Source organism: Rhinatrema bivittatum, chromosome 12 (genome assembly GCF_901001135.1).
Source record: "Rhinatrema bivittatum chromosome 12, aRhiBiv1.1, whole genome shotgun sequence".
NCBI lineage: Eukaryota > Metazoa > Chordata > Amphibia > Gymnophiona > Rhinatrematidae > Rhinatrema > Rhinatrema bivittatum.
Window position 1 is genome coordinate 79,002,983 of NC_042626.1, and position 19,093 is coordinate 79,022,075.

At 48.0% G+C, this 19,093-nt stretch overlaps 1 protein-coding gene across 1 annotated transcript in view; it reads right to left on the reverse strand.

Annotated features, from left to right (window-relative positions):
- The window catches only part of ARHGAP23 (Rho GTPase activating protein 23), a 389,525-nt gene that overhangs the window by 55,546 nt on the left and 314,886 nt on the right, over window positions 1-19,093 (reverse strand). The window contains 6 exon segments of the mRNA XM_029573609.1: window positions 2,787-2,880; window positions 2,981-3,019; window positions 15,427-15,552; window positions 15,652-15,741; window positions 16,131-16,204; window positions 16,317-16,395. Coding sequence (XP_029429469.1) covers window positions 2,787-2,880; window positions 2,981-3,019; window positions 15,427-15,552; window positions 15,652-15,741; window positions 16,131-16,204; window positions 16,317-16,395 — 502 coding nt within the window.

Here is a 19,093-nt window from a genome sequence, read left to right on the forward strand (position 1 = left end):
ACCCGAAGGAACCAATAATGAGGTGACAGGAACCGACTGGAGAACAGGGCATAGTACTCACTGAGCGTCGATGAAATGTATGCGAAGGGAGACCCGTGTAGGGAAATTAAACGCGAGGCAAACTGCAGCGCGGAAAAAAAGAGACTGAAGGGAGACCCCTGTGGACACAGGGATTATGGCATGCTGGGCATGCTCAGTGTGCCAGTTTCTAGAAACTTTGACAAAAGTGTTCCGTAATAGTACTCCGCCTGATGACGTCACCCATATGTGAGGACTACCATCCTGCTTGTCCTGGGAGAAACGAAACTAGCCTCTAAGAAAAAAATTGCCTCGGTCACCTGGGAGGGAGAGCAGGAAAGCCAGTTGTAAGATAAAAATGTAAGACATCCGCTCCTTTTTTTTTTAATCAACAGACCTGTGCAGAGGCATAAACCATCTCTGAAGTAAAAGGGGGAGGGACCGGATCACCGGTACTCACTCCAGCCAGGCCACATCTCCCGGGGACCACGAGCTACTGGGCCTCCAACCCCTAGCTCACCCTACAACTTCCTCTTCTTCGTTTTTTGGGGTTTTTTTACTGGTTTTTTTTTAACTTGCTTGATCCAAACTATTGAAAACAGAAGGAATCCCTGAATTTGAGAATTCCCCCGTTTTTTTTATTTTTAAAGCTATAAGAGGTCCGCAGGTTCTGCCACCTTCATCTGCTGGAGACAGAGAAATACTGAAGAGCCACAGGCAGCACACCGAGTTAAGAGGGGGGGTGCCCTTCAAGTTTTTCTCTGTCTCCATCTGCTGGAAGGGAGGCACAACCCACAATCTGGACTGATCCGGGTACATACAGGGAATGAGAAATAGGAATATCTTCCAAATTCTCATGGTATGCAGCTGTGGCACTAAGGTGAACTCTTAAGTTACTTCTGTTTGAAGAATAAGTGAATTACAAGCATGTCTCATTCTCTCCTTATATTCCAATTTGCCTCAACAGAATAGTTTTGAAGACTCCTACTAAATGTCTCCCAAAGGTGGTTTCTCAATTTCATTTAAATTGTCTTGCCACCATTCTTTCCAAGACCACACATCCATAACAGTGAGCAGGCTCTTCATACATTAGACTTCAGAAGAGCTTTACTTTTCTATTTACAAATGATGCAGTCTTAAACCAATCAAATGTTTTTTTTCAACTTCAAAGAGAAGTTGACTGCATCACTGTTACAATCAAGCAGGAATATATCTTCAAAGTAAAAGTCCATCAAGTCAGAGTTACAGCAACTTCTTTAGCTAATCTGTGCTCTGCTTCCATAGAAAATATATGCAAAACGACTGTTTGTAACTGCTTCACATCAATACAACAGCTTTCGTCAGGCAGTTCTTCAGTTGTATCCACCATCCTCCAGCAGGGCAGATGGGGTACAATGATCTACTATGGAGATGCAAAAACAAGGTAATCATATGCAGCCCTTAGCTTAAGTTCCCACTTGTGTGGCTGAGCTTATCCTGCTTGTCAATGAAGAAACTTATGCACATACTTCCGACGCTAACCCCCAAAATGCCTGTCAGTAGTCTGCATAAAAAGTATGTATATACTTTAACCTGCACTGATCCCCAGACTATTTTATTAACCTAGTTTAATGTGCATAAATGACTTTGAAAATTAAGCTGCAAAGGGATTTAAAAAAACCAAATATAAGGGTCCTATAAATTAGCCGTAAATGATGGGATAATGCCTATACTCTATAACATCTCAGGAGAAAAAGACTTCATTAGGGATCTAGCTGCAATCTGTGCATAAGCTATAGGACTACATTATTTAATCAATGATCTTAGGATCTTGGCTGTTCATTCCTCTTCTAGCAGATGACTTATGTGGACTATTCATTTCTAACACTAGAGGCAAAAGCTGTCACTCTGCCAAATCCTAACAAAGCATGTAATTTAAACCCTGATGAGTTGACCTCTAACCTCCCAATCCCCTACAATCTAAACATGGCTAGACATCAGCACTGAGAGCCACCGAGAGCCTATCCTGGGCCTTATCCTAGAGAAAGGACAGTTCGACATGTGGCAGTGGAGACAGGCAGCTAGTAACATCTTGCCCTTTCTAGTTACATTAATTCCAAACATCAGAAAGCAGAATAAAAGATGGTAAGAAGCTGTGGTGAGTAATCAGCAATTGCAGAAGTGAGTCTAATATGGCACAGTGATCAAACAAGACAATCACAATGGTAACATCAAGACATGAGACAAGGAGAGAGCACTGTGAGATGGCATTAGCAGTTGGTGATAAGAGATGTGAGGAGGGAAGTCCCAGCACTCCTGCAGCTCTCTTACTACATCCCAGGATGTTAATATATAAGCCACTCGCAATGCAGCATACTCCATACCAGCTCTAGATCTCCACAAGGTCTGCTGAAGGAATAAGAGGAAAAGAAGAAGACAGTAGAAGAGAAGAGAAGGAGAGTCAAGGCAAGAACTTATGTCTGAATCAGAATCATAAAAAGGTTTAAGCACCTGTAATATTTAGCTTCTTTCTTTCCATGGTGATATGATCCATTAGCTATCACCCTAGGATCCCTGCTCAGATCTGTTACATATTTTATCTTTGATAGCAATTGCTGTGTGTTCCTCCTCCAACACATTACACATCTATCTCCTGTCATGAGAATCTCCCCTCACCCTTACCAAAAGCTCCTAAAACCTGGAACAGTGAATACTGTTCCACAATGAGAAGGCGCTCATGAGGAAGCGAGCATGGCCACTCCTTCCAGTCACAAGTTTCTAGCCATTACCTGAGGCTTCTGCAGTGGCCACAGTCCTTCCAATGTTGGGAAGCAAATGCTCAATATTTGGCACAGATTGAGTGTCCTTCTCATCCACAGGAGTCTGCAATTACAGAACAAAGACCAGACAACCAGTACCACAATCCCTGCACAGCATGAAAGACCCCAACATTTTTATACATGATAGAAAGCACGTGACTCACTTTTTCCCCTTTCTCCTCTTCACTGAAAAACCAGTCTGACTGTGGAGAAGACAGACATGAGAATATTAAACTAACTTCCCCCAGATCAGACTCACCAATATCACTCTACCAATATAGCACCCATATTTCCAGTCCCTTCTCATGCCCATCCTGAGCTGAGCTCCTCACTGCACCATTATTCTATTCATATTGAAAAAATGTAAATATAGAAGGTATGCAAGTATGACTCCTTTGTGGCATGCATACATTTATTTTTTTATTTATTTAGATTTATATTCCGCTTTTTGCACTTTTTTTTTCAGCACTTCTAATTGGTTTACATTCAGGTACTATAGGTATTTCCCTATCCCCAGAGGGCTTACAATCTAACAGGCCGATTCAGTAAAGTCCGTGGGAGAGAGAGCGGACGAATGCCCGCTCTCCCGGCGCGCGCACCGGCCACTCGCCGGTGTGCGCGATTCAGTATTTAAATTAGGTGGTGCGGTAGAAACAGGCAAAAGGAGGCGCGTATGTCTCGGGGCTTGAAAAAAGGGGCGAGGTAGGGCGGGGCGGGGGCGTGGCCAGGGTTGCACGTACAAATCTACGCCCACGCATATGTACTAAAATCTGGCCCTTTCTGAATTTGTGTTTACTATTACAACTAATATAAATGTGAATTTTCAAAGCTGCACACATAAAAAATAGCCTGCAGATATATCATTTGCGCACATTAAATTCTGACTTATTCTGCTAACCAGCAGCAGACACTCTTTACCTGGATAAGTCTGAAAAGCACTACTTATCCATTTAAGTACCGCTTTTCGGATTTATCCAGCTATGTAAGATAGTCGGATAAGTCTAAAGAAAAGCACTAGACAGATAAGTCTTAAAATGTTACTTATCCAGCTAAGTCAGAGAGCTGGATAAGTCTAAAATGGAGAAATTACTTACCTGATAAGGGAGTGCTGTGCTAGAGCTACTGCTGCTGGTAGGAGGAATTGCTGTGCTGGAAGTAAGTTGGGGGAATAAATGACCAAAAGAACTCAGGACCAATGGTATTATGCTCCCCTGCCAGCAGATGGAGACAAAGTCAGGTTTCAAAGCTGCCGTCACTCTAGATCAGGGATGGTGAACTCCAGTCCTCGAGTGCCTCAAACAGGCCAGGTTTTCAGGATATCCACAATAAGCACGCATGAGAAAGATTTGCATCCAGTGGAGGCAGTGCATGCAGATCTTTCTCATGCATATTCATTGTAGATATCCTGAAAATCTGGCCTGTTTGCGGCCCTCGAGGACTGGAGTTCATCATCCCTGCCCTAGATACACCCCTGCATTGACCTCAGCCCTTCAGTATTCTCTTCAAAAGCTACTGTGGACATACTATTGAAAAAACTTGATTAAAAACAGATAATCATAACTGTACTCAACCAAACATAAACACTGAACCCCAGTAAGATTATAGATGCCCTGATCCAGGGACTGGATGACGGCTTACCCATGATCTCTTGGAATCGATATCCACTCCACAGGTGAAACCTTGGCACCGTTCTTGGGCAGCCGTGGGCAAGATGCTGAGTCCATCTGTCTATACTAAGGAAAATAAATTATCAAGTTAAGTCATTTCTCCAATTCCTAGCGTGTAGCCAGATGGACTCAGAATCAATGGGATGTACAAAAGCTACTCCCAATCAAGGCTTCCCACAGTCCGGTTAACACCACCCTTTTAAAGGCTGCATCCTCTTAGGCCTGAATGTCCAGGCGATAGAACCTGGAGAAGGTGTGCAAGGAGGACCACATCGCCGTTCGGCAGATGTCAACAGGAGACATCAGTCTAGCTTCTGCCCATGAGACTGCCTGAGTCCTAGTGGAATGAGCTTTAACCTGAAGGAGAAATAGCATTCCTGCCTCCATATAGGCTCCTGTGACCACCTCCTTAATCCAGCGAGCTATGGTAGCCTACAAAGCTGGTTGGCCCTGCTTCCTTCCACTGTGAAGGTCCAACAGGCAGTCCGTCTTTTGGACTGGTTCTTAAACTTCCAGATACCGCTCCATAAGCCTACTGACATTCAAATGGTGGAGGAGGCAGTATTCTTCTGTGTCCTTGTGCTTATCTAGAGATGGCAACAAAATGGATTGATTCTAATGAAACTCCGAGACTACCTTGGGCAAGAAGGATGGATCAGTATGAAGCTGTAATGCTCCTGGAGTTATCCGGAGAAATGGTTCCTGACACGACAATGCCTGTAGTTCAGAGATGCAACATGCCGAGCATACAGCCACCAGGAACACCGTTACCAGGATTAATAAACACAATGAAAGACTGTGCAGTGGCTGAAAGGAGGGCCCTGCCAAAAACTCCAATACTAGATTAAGATTCCACAAGGGAACTGGCCACCATAGGGGTGACCAGAGGTGCTTCACCCCTTTCAGAAAACAGGCCATGTCCAGATGAGCCGACAAGCAGGTTCCATTCACTTCACCCCTGAAACAGGAGAGAGCTAGTACCTAGACCTTCAAGGAGTTAATGGTCAAAGCTTTATTCGAGCCGTCTGCAAAAATTCCAGAATTAGTGGGATTTTGACATCCGAGTGGACGTCTGGAGAGCAAACCAGGCCTCAAATACTCTCCAGACCCGCACATACGCTAGGGATGTAGAGAACTTACAAGAGAAGGTGGCCGGGTCCATGCCTAGTCCAGGAGGTACTGGGGTAAGTGCCGCTAAATTTCCCTCTCCCATGGATGACCTAGTCCCGGGATTACTCAGATCCGGGGTACTTCCAGTTAAGGCTGTGATTCACCCATCCTCTGAATGGGAGGAGCTGGGCTTAGCAAAGTCTGGAGAGGCCAACTCTCCCTGGGCTTCCTCACAGTGCTGATATAAACAAGAATCCTGGTGAGACTGTGCAGCCCTAATATGACAAGCTGCGCAGAGAGAAAGGCGCTTATATTTCTTTGATGCCGGAGCCATTGGTGATGGTAATTGCATCTTCAGATGGCTCGTACTTAAAATTGTATGCGCACAGATTTCACTTGTATTCTGCACTTATGTACGCGCGCAACATTATGCATACAGCCTGTGTGTGGCATTATGCACACAGCATGTGCACAGAGCTGACGCACTGCACATTCCGAAGCTCTATGGTGGGCAATACAGGCACAAAAATGCGCGCAAAATGGCCCCTAAGTCATTCACCTCCTGAGGCTTGGTCGGCACACCCCAGCTACCATGCGGTGTGCCGACCAAGCCTAAAGCGGGGCCAAGCCCACCGGGAGGCCGCTCAACCTGCTCAGAAGCCAACTTCCCCTTACCCCAATGGTATCGGGAACGATGTCGGTACGGCACGCCGAGCAAGGAGACCGGAGGAAGTCCGAAACCCCTCCAACGTCTCTGAATCGGGAGGAAATCCTCTCTTTTTTTTTTTTTTTTTTTTTTTTTTTTTTACTTACCAGGGCTCAGCACTTACCGGCTGAGTACAGAGGCAGTCCCCAGCTGCAGAGGGAGAGGGGTTTGGCCATCACGGCCTCGCTCAGCTTACTGCACCTGCTGGCTTTTAGCTGCTTCAGCAGCAAAGTCCTCACTGGGAACTGGCTACCGGACCAAGGCACACCTCTGAGGGATCTCAGAAATCATCTCAGAAATTCTTAACTGGGGAAGGACCTTTAGGTATTACCACAGAAATGCTACTTTTAAATTCTCCAATTTAAAAGTAGCATTTCTTCTTCCAACAGGTATAGCGATCCCCATAGGGAAAGCATATCCGCATCTGCTGGAGACAGAGAAATACTGAAGGACTGAGGTCACTGCAAGTGTGTATCTAGGGTGACATCAGCTTTGAAACCTGAATCTGTCTCCATTTGCTGGCAGGGGAGTATAAACTCATTGGTCCTGAGTCCATCTGGCTACACGCTAGGAAAGTGCTATTTATCCAGCTATGCGATTTAGCCAGATATTTAGTGCTTTTTAAGCTTATCCAGCTATCTGAGTTAGCATGAAAAGTAGCGTTTTGATTTATCCAGCTAAGTAGCGCCTTTTATACTTATCCAGCTATTTTATGCAACCGGATAAGTCTGAAAAGCGCTGCTTAGAAGGACAAGTAGTGCTTTTCAGACATATCCGGATAAGTCCAAACTTGTGCGGCTCGTGGTTTTTACATATGCAAGCATGTTTGCGCATATTTATCACCTGCACTTATTGTTTGTGTGCAGGTTATATAAAATACTGTAGCAACTTTGCTCACATGAATATGCATGCACTCCCTGTGTGCACTAACTCAAAATTAACACATACTAACAAAATAATACTCACTAGGTGAGACCGGATTGCTGGGCCCCAATTCAGGGCCGGACCATCATCCCTCCCCGAGCCCGGATGTGAGTGGGAGGAGCACTGTGGCATAAGAACGCCGCACTGAGCGGAGACGCTGTGAGACCGGATTGCTGGGCCCCGATTCAGGGCCGGACCATCATCCCTCCCCGAGCCCGGATGTGAGTGGGAGGAGCACTGTGGCATAAGAACGCCGCACTGAGCGGAGACGCTGTGAGACCGGATTGCTGGGCCCCGATTCAGGGCCGGACCATCATCCCTCCCCGAGCCCGGATGTGAGTGGGAGGAGCACTGTGGCATAAGAATGCCGCACTGAGCGGAGACGCTGTGAGACCGGATTGCTGGGCCCCGATTCAGGGCCGGACCATCATCCCTCCCCGAGCCCGGATGTGAGTGGGAGGAGCACTGTGGCATAAGAACGCCGCACTGAGCGGAGACGCTGTGAGACCGGATTGCTGGGCCCCGATTCAGGGCCGGACCATCATCCCTCCCCGAGCCCGGATGTGAGTGGGAGGAGCACTGTGGCATAAGAACGCCGCACTGAGCGGAGACGCTGTGAGACCGGATTGCTGGGCCCCGATTCAGGGCCGGACCATCATCCCTCCCCGAGCCCGGATGTGAGTGGGAGGAGCACTGTGGCATAAGAACGTCACTCCTGCGGCGTATCACCGCCGCCGGCGCGTCACCAAAGCCGTGCGCACCCAAGGGGTGCGCACGGCTTTGTCCGGCTTAGTCAGGACTTAGGGCGAACTGAGGGGGAAAGCCCTGAAATCCTGTCTCTAGTTACTGAGAAATAGACATCAAAGACGCTTAAATTAACTGTCAATCTCATAAGTTTCTTGAAATGCCTCCTAAAAGAAAGGGTAAGGTGAGGGTGTTTCCTCTTGAACCCTTACCTTCCCTTCTCCAATTAGAGATTGACAGTTTTATGACCCAACTAGCAAAAGAAAAGACCGAGGAATCCATTGGTGGCACCCAGGAAGGGGAACGGGTGACCCCCCAGGAAGAGGCCTCCTTAAGCCCTGATTTGCGACCGCCTCCTGCCCAACATGGCGCCAACGGAGCTGCAGCAGCAACTTCTACCGAAGAGGTTGAAAGTTTGTTGGCTAAAGGAGGAGCAACCTCCGAACTGGATTCAGAGGATGAGGAGGGAGTACCTGCCTCGGCAGAACAACAACAGCAATCCCCTCACCCTGGTAATTCAGGAGATGTGCGGCCTAGAAATACGAGGCCAGAGACGGTAACTTTGGGGTCGTTGTGGGATTTAGTGAATGGTTTAAGTGCTGTTGTTAACAGATTAGAAGGAAAGTTAGATTTAGTTGCCTCAAATTCACAGCAACAGTTAATGGGGATACAACAGCAAACATCTGAAGTTGTAGTTAGAATGGGAGAGGCTGAAGAAAATATAAAATCTTTAAAAAGTTTAAACACTATGATTGTAAAAGATCAAATATTGTGTTCTAGACGTTTAGAAACAATCGAAAATAATATCAGACATCTAAACGTAAGGATGGTTAACTTTCCAAAAATTGCTGGTGAGATACCTTTTGTTTCATTGAAAAGGTTTCTTGCAGAAAATCTTGGTTTTTCGAATAGTAATAAAAATGAGCTTTCTATAAATACATGTTTCTTCGTAAAGGAAAATTAGTTTCTTACCTGATAATTTTCGTTCCTGTAGTACCAAGGATCAGTCCAGGACACCTGGGTTGTGACTCCGCACCAGTAGATGGAGACAGACTAAAACTTGTGGGCGGAGCCATATATGCCCCTGTGCCAGTCACAGCCCCTCAGTCATACGGAATGTCAAAGTAGAACACAACCAGAGAACTAAACTAGCCATAAACCGCTAATAGAAACGGGGAAAGAAAAACACCCCTTCTGGAAATGGACTCTCCAACCGAGAGAGCGAACAAGCAGAACAGAGTAATTCAGAACAATGAGCGGACTCTCCATTACTTCAGCGCAGCACTGCGGGCGGGATCCTGGACTGATCCTTGGTACTACAGGAACGAAAATTATCAGGTAAGAAACTAATTTTCCTTTCCCTGTACGTACCAGGATCAGTCCAGGACACCTGGGATGTACCAGAGCAAACCTACTGAGGGTGGGAAACAGAGAGTCCCGCTCGGAGTACCCTCTCTCCAAAACCCCTGGAATCGGTAGCCTGGACATCCAACCGGTAATGCCTGATAAAGGTATGCAACGACTTCCAGGTAGCCGCCCTGCAAATCTCTTGAGGCGACACCTGCGAAGCTTCCGCCCAAGACGCCGCTTGAGATCGAGTCGAGTGACCTCCAGATATCGGAGGAGGGATCTCCGCACGTCAAGCTTCCGTAAGTCCCTTGCTTCTGGGACGGAGGACTCCCTGCCCGCAAACGAGGGCAGTTCCACCGATTGATTTACATGAAAAGTCGAAACAACTTTCGGAAGAAAGGAAGGAACCGTCCGCAAAGAGACTCCGGAATCCGAAATACGCAAGAAAGGTTCCCTGCAGGACAGAGCCTGTAACTCGGAAACGCGCCGTGCCGAGGCAATTGCCACCAAGAACGCCGTTTTTAAGGTGAGATCCTTAAGGGTTACGCGTTTCAAGGGCTCAAACGGCGCCGCGCCTAGAGCTGAGAGAACCCAATTGAGGTTCCAAGCCGGACAAGGGAGACGCAATGGAGGGCGAAGGTGCTTAGCCCCCCGAAAGAAACGAGAAATATCCGGGGAAGCACCAGGGACGTACCAAGCGCCGCCACTTGAACCCATAGAGAACTGCACGCCAGACCTTTGGCCAGACCTGCCTGGAGGAACGCCAGAAAGTCGGAAACTGAAGCCGAAGTGGGGTCCACTCCACGCTGCACGCACCATTCCTCAAAGACCACCCAGACACGGACATAAGCTAAAGAAGTCGACTGTTTCCTGGAACGCAGTAACGTAGCCACCACCACATCTGAGTAACCTTTACTCTTCAGGCGCCTCCTCTCAAAAGCCATGCCGTGAGACAGAAGTGATCCGCATCCTCCAAACAGACGGGGCCCTGATGGAGTAGGCCCGCCATTCCTTGGAGCCGAAGGGGTGCCGCTACTGCCAGATGGCCGAGGTCTGCGAACCACGGCCGGCGCGGCCACTCCGGTGCCACCAAGATCACCTTGGCCGGGTGCAACTCTATGCGCCGCAGAATCTTGCCGAACATCGGCCACGGGGGAAACACGTAGAGCAACACATCCGTCAGCCAGGGAAGCACCAACGCATCGACGCCTTCTGCCCCCCGTTCTCGACGTCGACTGTAAAAATCGCGGAGCCTTCGCATTGTGCCACGTGGCCATCAGATCCATGTGGGGCACACCCCACGTTTTGCAAATGAGAAGGAACGCTTCGTCCCCCAGCTCCCACTCTCCGGGATCTAAGCGATGACGGCCGAGAAGATCCGCCTGAACGTTGTCGCCTCCCGCAATGTGAGATGCTGCTATGTTGCTGAGATGCAGCTCCGACAAGGCCATCAAGCACTGAGCCTCCTCCGCCACCTGGGGGCTCCTCGTCCCGCCCTGGCGGTTGATGTATGTCACGGTGGTCGCATTGTCCGACAACACTCGGACTGCCTTTCCCCGCAGCCATGGCAGGAAGGCTTGTAGGGCCAGACGGACCGCTCTGGTCTCTAGGCGATTGATAGACCACTGGGCTCGCGACACTGACCATTGGCCCTGGACCGAGCTCCCTAGGCAGACCACTCCCCAACCGGAGAGGCTGGCATCCGTGGTTACCACTGTCCAATCGGGCACCAGAAGGGAGACTCCAGAAGACAGATGACTGGGATCCAGCCACCAGAGTAGGCTGGACCTCGCGTGTCCCGCTAGAGGAAGCGGTAGGTGGAAGTCCTCGGAGACCGGCTTCCAGCGGGACAGTAAGGAAGACTGTAATGGTCGCAGATGAGCGAACGCCCAAGGAACCAGCGCCAGCGTGGAAGCCATAGACCCTAGGACCGTAAGGTAGTCGCAGACTCGCGGTCGGCGGAGAGACAACAAGCGCCGTACTTGAGATTGTAGTTTGCACACCCGGTCGTGCGACAGGAACACCTTGCCCTGTGTCGTGTCGAACACTGCTCCTAGATATTCCAAGGTCTGCGTGGGTGCCAGATGACTTTTGCTGAAGTTGACCACCCATCCCAGGGACTGCAGGAGATGGAGGACCCTGGCCACCGCTAACCGACACTGATCCTCGGACTTTGCCCAAATCAGCCAATCGTCCAGATAAGGATGGACCAGGAGACCTTCTCGGCGCAACTGCGCTGCCACCACAACCATCACCTTCGTGAATGTACGGGGAGCCATCGCGAGCCCAAACGGGAGCGCCCGAAACTGGTAATGCCGTCCTAGAATGCAGAACCTGAGGAAGCGTTGGAACGACGGCTGAATGCCTATGTGAAGATACGCCTCCGTGAGATCCAGGGAAGCCAGGAACTCGCCTGGTCGTACTGCGGCGATGACCGACCGAATCGTCTCCATTTTGAAGTGAGGAACGCGAAGGTATCAGTTTACCCCCTTGAGATCCAGGATTGGTCTGGACGTGCCGTCTTTCTTTGGGACGATGAAGTAAATGGAGTAACGGCCCTTGCCGTGTTGGCTGACCGGGACGGGGGAAATGGCTCCCAATGCTTCCAAGCGTCGGATGGTGTCTAGCACCGCCGCCGTCTTCTCGGGGGCCTTGCAGGGCGAGACAAGGAACTTGTCCGCTGGAGTGTGAGCAAAATCTAACGCGTAGCCGTGTTTTATCACGCTGAGAACCCACTGGTCCGACGTTACACCGGCCCATCTCTCGAAAAAAGGACATCAACCGCGCCCCGACGTTGGAAATGGAGTGCTGGGGCTGTAGCGGGAGATGGGCCGACCACCTTTCATTGCGAAGACTTGGCCCCTGTGATCGCCAGGGGTCCCCCTTGTCTTCCGAAGCGCTTCCCCCGAAAGGACTGCTGCTGCCACTGCAGGTTACAGGAGGAAGAAGACCTGTACGCCTGCCCGGACGACCCTTGAGGGGCAACTTCCGGGGACCCCGAAAGCGGGACCTAGCCGAAAAAGAAGACCGCGACCTGGACCGATCCTCGGGCAGCCTGAAAGCCCTGTTTTCCCCCAGGGAAATCATTAAGTCATCTAACTCCTTGCCAAACAGCAACTTACCTTTGAATGGCAGCGCCCCGAGGTGAGCCTTGGAAGAGCCGTGAGCCGCCCAGTTGCGTAGCCACAGGAGTCGGCGTGCTGAAAATGCAGCCGTCATGGATCTCGCCGACGTGCGCAACAGATCGTGGAGCGCATCTGCACCATATGCTATTGCTGCCTCCAAACTATCCGCCTGCGCTGCCTCGTCTGCAGAAAGATCCGCATTGGCCTGTAGAACCTGAGCCCAGCACAAGCTAGCTCGCATAGCGAAATTCGTGCAGATGGCGGCTCGAACTCCCAGCGCGGAAACCTCGAAAATCTTCCTAAGCTGCACTTCCAGCTTCCTGTCCTGAAGATCCTTGAGGGCTGTCGCTCCCGTGACTGGGATAGTGGATCTCTTTGTTACCGCAGAAACCGCCGAATCCATCTTGGGAAGTTTGAGAAGGTCCAGCGCGTCCTCCGGGAGCGGGTAAAGCTTGTCCATGGCTTTGCTGACCTTCAGACCCAATTTTGGGGTGTCCCATTCCCGGAACAGGATGTCTGTGGAAGAAAAATGAAACGGAAAAGCCACTGCCGGACCCGTGAGGCCTAACAGGACCGGATCCATGTTCGCCTCCTGCCGAACAACTACCGGAGGGGCCTCTATTCCCAGCTCCTGGAGAATGGCCGGAATTAAGGGCGGCAGTTCCTCCCTGCGGAAGAGCCGGACCACCTTGGGATCGTCTCTCTCCACTGCCTGTGATCCTTTTCCTGCACCGGACGGAGCGGATCCATCCGCTGCTACTTCGTCGGCCCCCTGTAGGGGCTCTTCAGGGGAATCAGTGTGCGTCCCCATGGAGGAATCTGAGTCCGCCTCCTGTGGGACGCCACTTGGAGGCCTTTTTCCCCTTGGAAGCGCTCGGGGGCACTTCCGCCACCCCCGATGGCCTCTTGGATTTCTTCAGCGGTGGAGCCTTGCAGGATTCCCTCCTGCCGCACTTGCGTTTTTTTTGTTTTTTTTTTTTATTTCAGGACTTTGCGCAACAAAAGCGCAAAGTCCTCAGAAAAAGAGCCGGAATCGGAAAAAACCTCAGCAGGGCTCCCCGGGTCCCCCGAGGGACCCCCCCACCGCGATTCGTTCAGGGGACAGCGCGGGAGGCAAGGCCGAAGGCCCTGCCGTTTCCCGCGCCATTTCGCGGCCCGTGGCCAAAATGGCCGCCGCTCTAGGACTGAGAAGGAAAAAGCTCCTGGGGCCTCTCCACCGCGCCCCCCCCCGCTCGGCGGCAGTCGCGCGGGTCGCAAACGAGCCTCCCGAGACGCCCCGGAAGACCCTTCATCTCCCGGGATGCAGGCAGCACACACACAGGCCCTCGCGCGCCGAGCCGCAGGCCCGGCAAATCGAGCCGCGAGGCATGTCGGCGAAAAACGGCGCGAAGAGGGAGAATGGCAGCCAAAAATAATAAAATTCGCGCGAAAAACCTCCCCCCTGTCAGCGGCGCCCCCCCTCCGAGAGCGGCGACGCGAAGAAACAGAGAGCCGGCACAAAAAATAAAAACACACTTTTTTTTTTTTTTTTTTTTTTACAAAAACGCCTGTCGCTGTCCGTGGTCCTGGAGCCCTAATCCAGCAGGGGTGAGTGAACCGGGCTCCCCGGTGTCACCCCTGACGCTGCTACTGGGAAAGCCGGGTCCTCGACCCTAGCAGCGGCCTCAACCAGGGGGGGGTAGTCCCCTCAGGACCTCTCAACCCCCCTGGGAGGCAGGGTGGACGGACGTCAGTGACAATTTGGCAAAAAAAAACCCAATTAACAACACCGTAGCCTAAACTGGCCTAAAACCAAAAGAAATAACCAACCCTGACGGAGTACCAGAACCAGGGCCGGGAGGAGCTGTGACCGGACCTGCACCATCTACTGGAGACAGAGTAAGACTGAGGGGCTGTGACTGGCACAGGGGCATATATGGCTCCGCCCACAAGTTTTAGTCTGTCTCCATCTACTGGTGCGGAGTCACAACCCAGGTGTCCTGGACTGATCCTGGTACGTACAGGGAAAAAGAAATTCTGCTCCAGCTGTAACAATCCCAACAAATCTCACTAGTTTTTTGGAAAGTTCCGCCCTACAAGTATTAAGTAGTGATACATTGATTGTTTCTTTTATTACATTGTCAGATATAAGTAAACTGATGAAGGTTTATTTTCAGAAATTTCCAACTACTTATTGTGGATTAAATGTAAAGATTTTTCCGGACTTAGCTCCAGTTACACGTGCAAGGAGGCGTGAATTTTTGGAATTTAGACAAAGGATTATATCCTTAGGTTTTTCCTTTTTGCTAAAATATCCATGTCGATGTATTATAAAAAGAGGAACTGAAATGTTTAGTTTTGCTCAGGTAGATTTATTACGCCAATTTGTTGAAGCACGTGAACCACTAACTTCATCCCCGATAGACCCTAATGTTCAGGTTTAAAAAGTAAACTAGCTGTATATTTAAGCTTTTCTAATATGTGAAAAATTTTCTATATTAACCCCTAAATAGAATATGTCTTATATTTCTCAGATGTAATGTTATTCTTTTGGATATTTGTTAGAAAGGGATAGTTTTTCCATTCAACAATGGTGAGTTATTCTTAATAATGAAGATTTTCATTTATGATGTAATGGAAATAATTGTTGAGAAGAAGCTATGGGAATTCAATATTTGAATGTGATAATTGCAATAATTTGTAACTTTAAAATGCATAAATAAATAAAAAAAAAAAAATACTCACTAAACAAAAATAAAAAAATGAAAACAAATTTAACGAAAAATTTAAAAGAGGGAAAAAAATGAACAAACTTGTATCAATGAACATCCTTAATAATTACTGTGTATTTATTTATTTATTTATTTATTTAAATTCTTTTAATATACCGATCAAGACCTTTTAATATACCGATGCTCAAGACCAGGTCTTATCTGTGTAGAAAAAACTGTGTAGAAAATACAAAGCTTTCTCCCTTAATCACCCTACTCGCTTCTCTTACTTACATGTTGAATCAGGGTCTCCACGATTTTATAGCGGTCTGGCATGTGAGTAACCATATTTGTCATATTATCCTCTGAGGTTCTGACCAGCGTGGGACCAAAAACAAGGGCAAGGTTCCGGGGTTCCATCTGGGAATGAGACACAGGTCTGCTTAGGAATACTTAACAGTGGAATAGCAGTGTGTTCTGGCAGGGGTGGCAGCAGAGGGGTAAGGCAGGAGAAAATACCTTGTTTGTCTCGCAGTGATCTGCTATCATCTTCAGGTGTCTTATAAGGAACTTCAAGGTCTCATAGTAGTGTAAAGGCAGATCTTTGATCTGAGGACGAGGGGAAGAAGAGAGGAGGTTTGAGGAACTTATGGAATGTATTCATATTCCTTCCTTCTCGCACCCTGTCAAAAGAGAGGAGCAACTTCTGGATTTGGAATTATCAAACTGCCTCCTCCGTCTCCAGAGACTCTCTCCTAGTAGGTTTATCATATTCCTCTTGCTTCCCAGAGAATGCTCTCTCCTAGTATGTGCATCTCTTTCATGTTGCTCTCCCCTATCTCCACAGACCCCTCCCAGTGTGTGTATCACACTATCCCCTCCTTCCCAGAGTCCCTCTCTCTTGGTACATGATTTACGCTGCCCCCCTCTTTTCCAGAGAACCCTCTCCAGGACGACTGGGATGAAGCAGCATTAGTAAAGTTTTTATTGTATTGTACCAATTTCCGAAGGATTTTGATGCGATCTGTGGCGTTTTCCACACGGTTTGCTTCAATGAAATCATTGTATTTATCTGAAAGCAAACCAGAGACAGACAGGTAGAAACATGTATGCATGAGGGAACCATAAAAACTAATGGATTAGATAAGACAGAACCATGGAGCACACAAGGAATATTCACTTACCGTCTGTGAAAAGTGGTTCTGGCAGTTTTCGAAAAAATGACTTCAGCAAGCTGCTGATCACATTGAGGTCTTGCCATCTCTGTGGGAAGAAACAAGAAGAGTAACATAAGCAAACTCAGGGGTGGCTTTAAGGTTGTGCAGCTTGTGCACTCACACAGGTCACTGCCACTTAAGGGGTGCTGGCAGAAGCGATTTTGAAGGTGTACTGCCATCTCCATTGTTCCTGTGGGGGTGGAGTGGAGAGTGGCCACCATTGCAGATGCTGTTCCTGATGTTCATAGAGAGTGCCACAGATACTAAACCTAGCCCTGAGCAAAACAGAGAGAAAAAGAGCAGGGTGTCTTTGTAGAGAAACAAGAACGCCACAAAAATATTAGCATGAGACAGTGCCAGACACAAACCATTGCAATTTACATCATCAGTCACTGGAGGGTGTTACCCCTACATATTTGTAATGAAAGCCCTCACCTGTATCAGATGTTCTCCATAAACAGCAAGACAAATCAGCCACACAAGTGGGTGATATCACCCCAAAAGCACCAAAAAGGAACAGCTCTCTGTGCATGTGTGTGTATTCCCATGCAGTTGTGACCGCAGGAGTCTCCTCCGTTTCTATGCCAAGCTTGCTTTCAACTCAAAAGGGGAGGTGTGTCTGATTTGTCCTGCTGTCTACAGAAAACACCTGTTACAGATGAGCATTTCCTCCATGGGCAAGTAGGACAATCAGCCACATAAGTGTGCTGAGGACTGCATGAATTATTTAGCTTTTTATTTAACCTATGTGTATGGTAACAGGTAGAGTTGAAAATATTAATTAAAAAGGCTCTTAGTACTTCCCAAAACTGCTGCCTTGACCTGAAGCATTCTCTAGGCAATAATGAACCTTAAATGTATGAATAGAAGACCAAATGGCTGTTTTGCAGTTGTCTTCTATGGAAGTAGAACAGAGATGAGCTAATGCTCGAATCGTCCCGGCCTATACAGAGAAGCCCCAGATGCTTTTCTGATCTTGTGGAAGGAAGGTCTCCTATATGCCTTCCTTCCAATTCAACTTCCAATTCATGATAACTTGTAATCACGCTTACAAGTTATCATAAGGACGGCTCCTTGCCTCCCTCCCATACTCTCTTGTATATAGTACTTTATCTTCGTTCTCCCTTTCTTATTTCCTACTCCCAGTTAAGGCATCCTTGTTATAATGTAACTTTTTGCTCCTTCAAATTGTCTCTTGTTGATTGGTTGGTTATAGTTACTGCTTAGTTCGATGTAAACCGAGTTGATTTGATTTGTATCAAGAAAGTTGGTATATAAAAGCCTTTAATAAATAAATAAATAATGGCCAAAGTGATATAAAAATGCATACAAGAGTGTGCCAAAATGATCCTCATAGCAGATTGGCTGAGACAACCCTGGTAGATCAGTAAGCCTGACTTCAGTTCCAGGAAAATTAGTGGAAACTATTCTAAAGAAATAAAATCACAGAGCATTTCCTCTTCATCCGGGCAAGTCAGTTCACACCAATGGGTTGTGCAGTCCATCCAGCAGGTGGAGATGGAGAACAACGATTCGCTGACGTCCCTCTCATATAGCTCACCACAGACATCAGCCAGCCAGTACTTCTCAGTCTCCAGCAGGTAGTGGACATGCATCCTTGCTTCTGGACTTCGGCCTGCCAGGATTGAACAGGATATCCTGACCTCCTGTGGTGATAGCATTTGCTCCCTCCTTCAGTTGAGTATCTGATATGTAATGATGGGAGTGAGGTGAAGGCTGGGGCCTAGCCCTCCTCTTGACAGGGAGAGTGCAGTAGAGTAAGGGAGCTTTGGACTCAGCCCTGTTGATTTGTCTCTCTGCCACTCCTATCTGTTTTGTCCTCTCTTCTGCCTGATCCCTGCCCCACTGTTTCTCTGCTATTCTGCCTTACCGACATTTCAGCTCAGTGAATAACGTTTTTTTTAAACTTATATTTTATTAATCTCAATGAATTTAATCCTACTCTCTGTTTCCTGTCTTTTAGCCAGTTTGTAATCCACGAAAGGACATCGCCACCTACACCACGACCTTTTACTTTTCCAAGAAGCCTCTCATGAGGAACTTTATCAAACGCCTTCTGAAAATCCAAGTATACTACATCTACCGGTTCACCTTTATCCACATGTTTATTAACTCCTTCAAAAAAGTGAAGCGGATTTGTGATTCAAAACTTGCCTTGGGTAAAGCCATGCTGACTTTGTTCCATTAAATTATGTCTTTCTATATGTTCTGTGATTTTGATGCTTAGGACACTTTCCACTATTTTTCCTGGCACTGAAGTCAGGCTAAACGGTCTGTAGTTTCCCGGATCACCCCTGGAGCCCTTTTTAAATATTGGGGTTACATTAGCTATCCTCCAGTCTTCAGGTACAATGGATGATTTTAATGATAGGTTACACATTTTTACTAATAGGTCTGAAATTTCATTTTTTAGTTCCTTTAGAACCCTGGGGTTTATACCATCCGGTCCAGGTGATTTACTACTCTTCAGTTTATCAATCAGACCTACCACATCTTCTAGGTTCACCGTGATTTGGTTCAGTCCATCTGAATCATTACCCATGAAAACCTTCTCCGGAACGGGTATCTCCCCAACATACTCTTCAGTAAACACCGAAGCAAAGAAATCATTTAATCTTTCTGCGATGGCCTTATCTTCTCTAAGTGCCCCTTTAACCCCTCGATCATCTAACGGTCCAACTGACTCCCTCACAGGCTTTCTGCTTCGGATATATTTTTTAAAG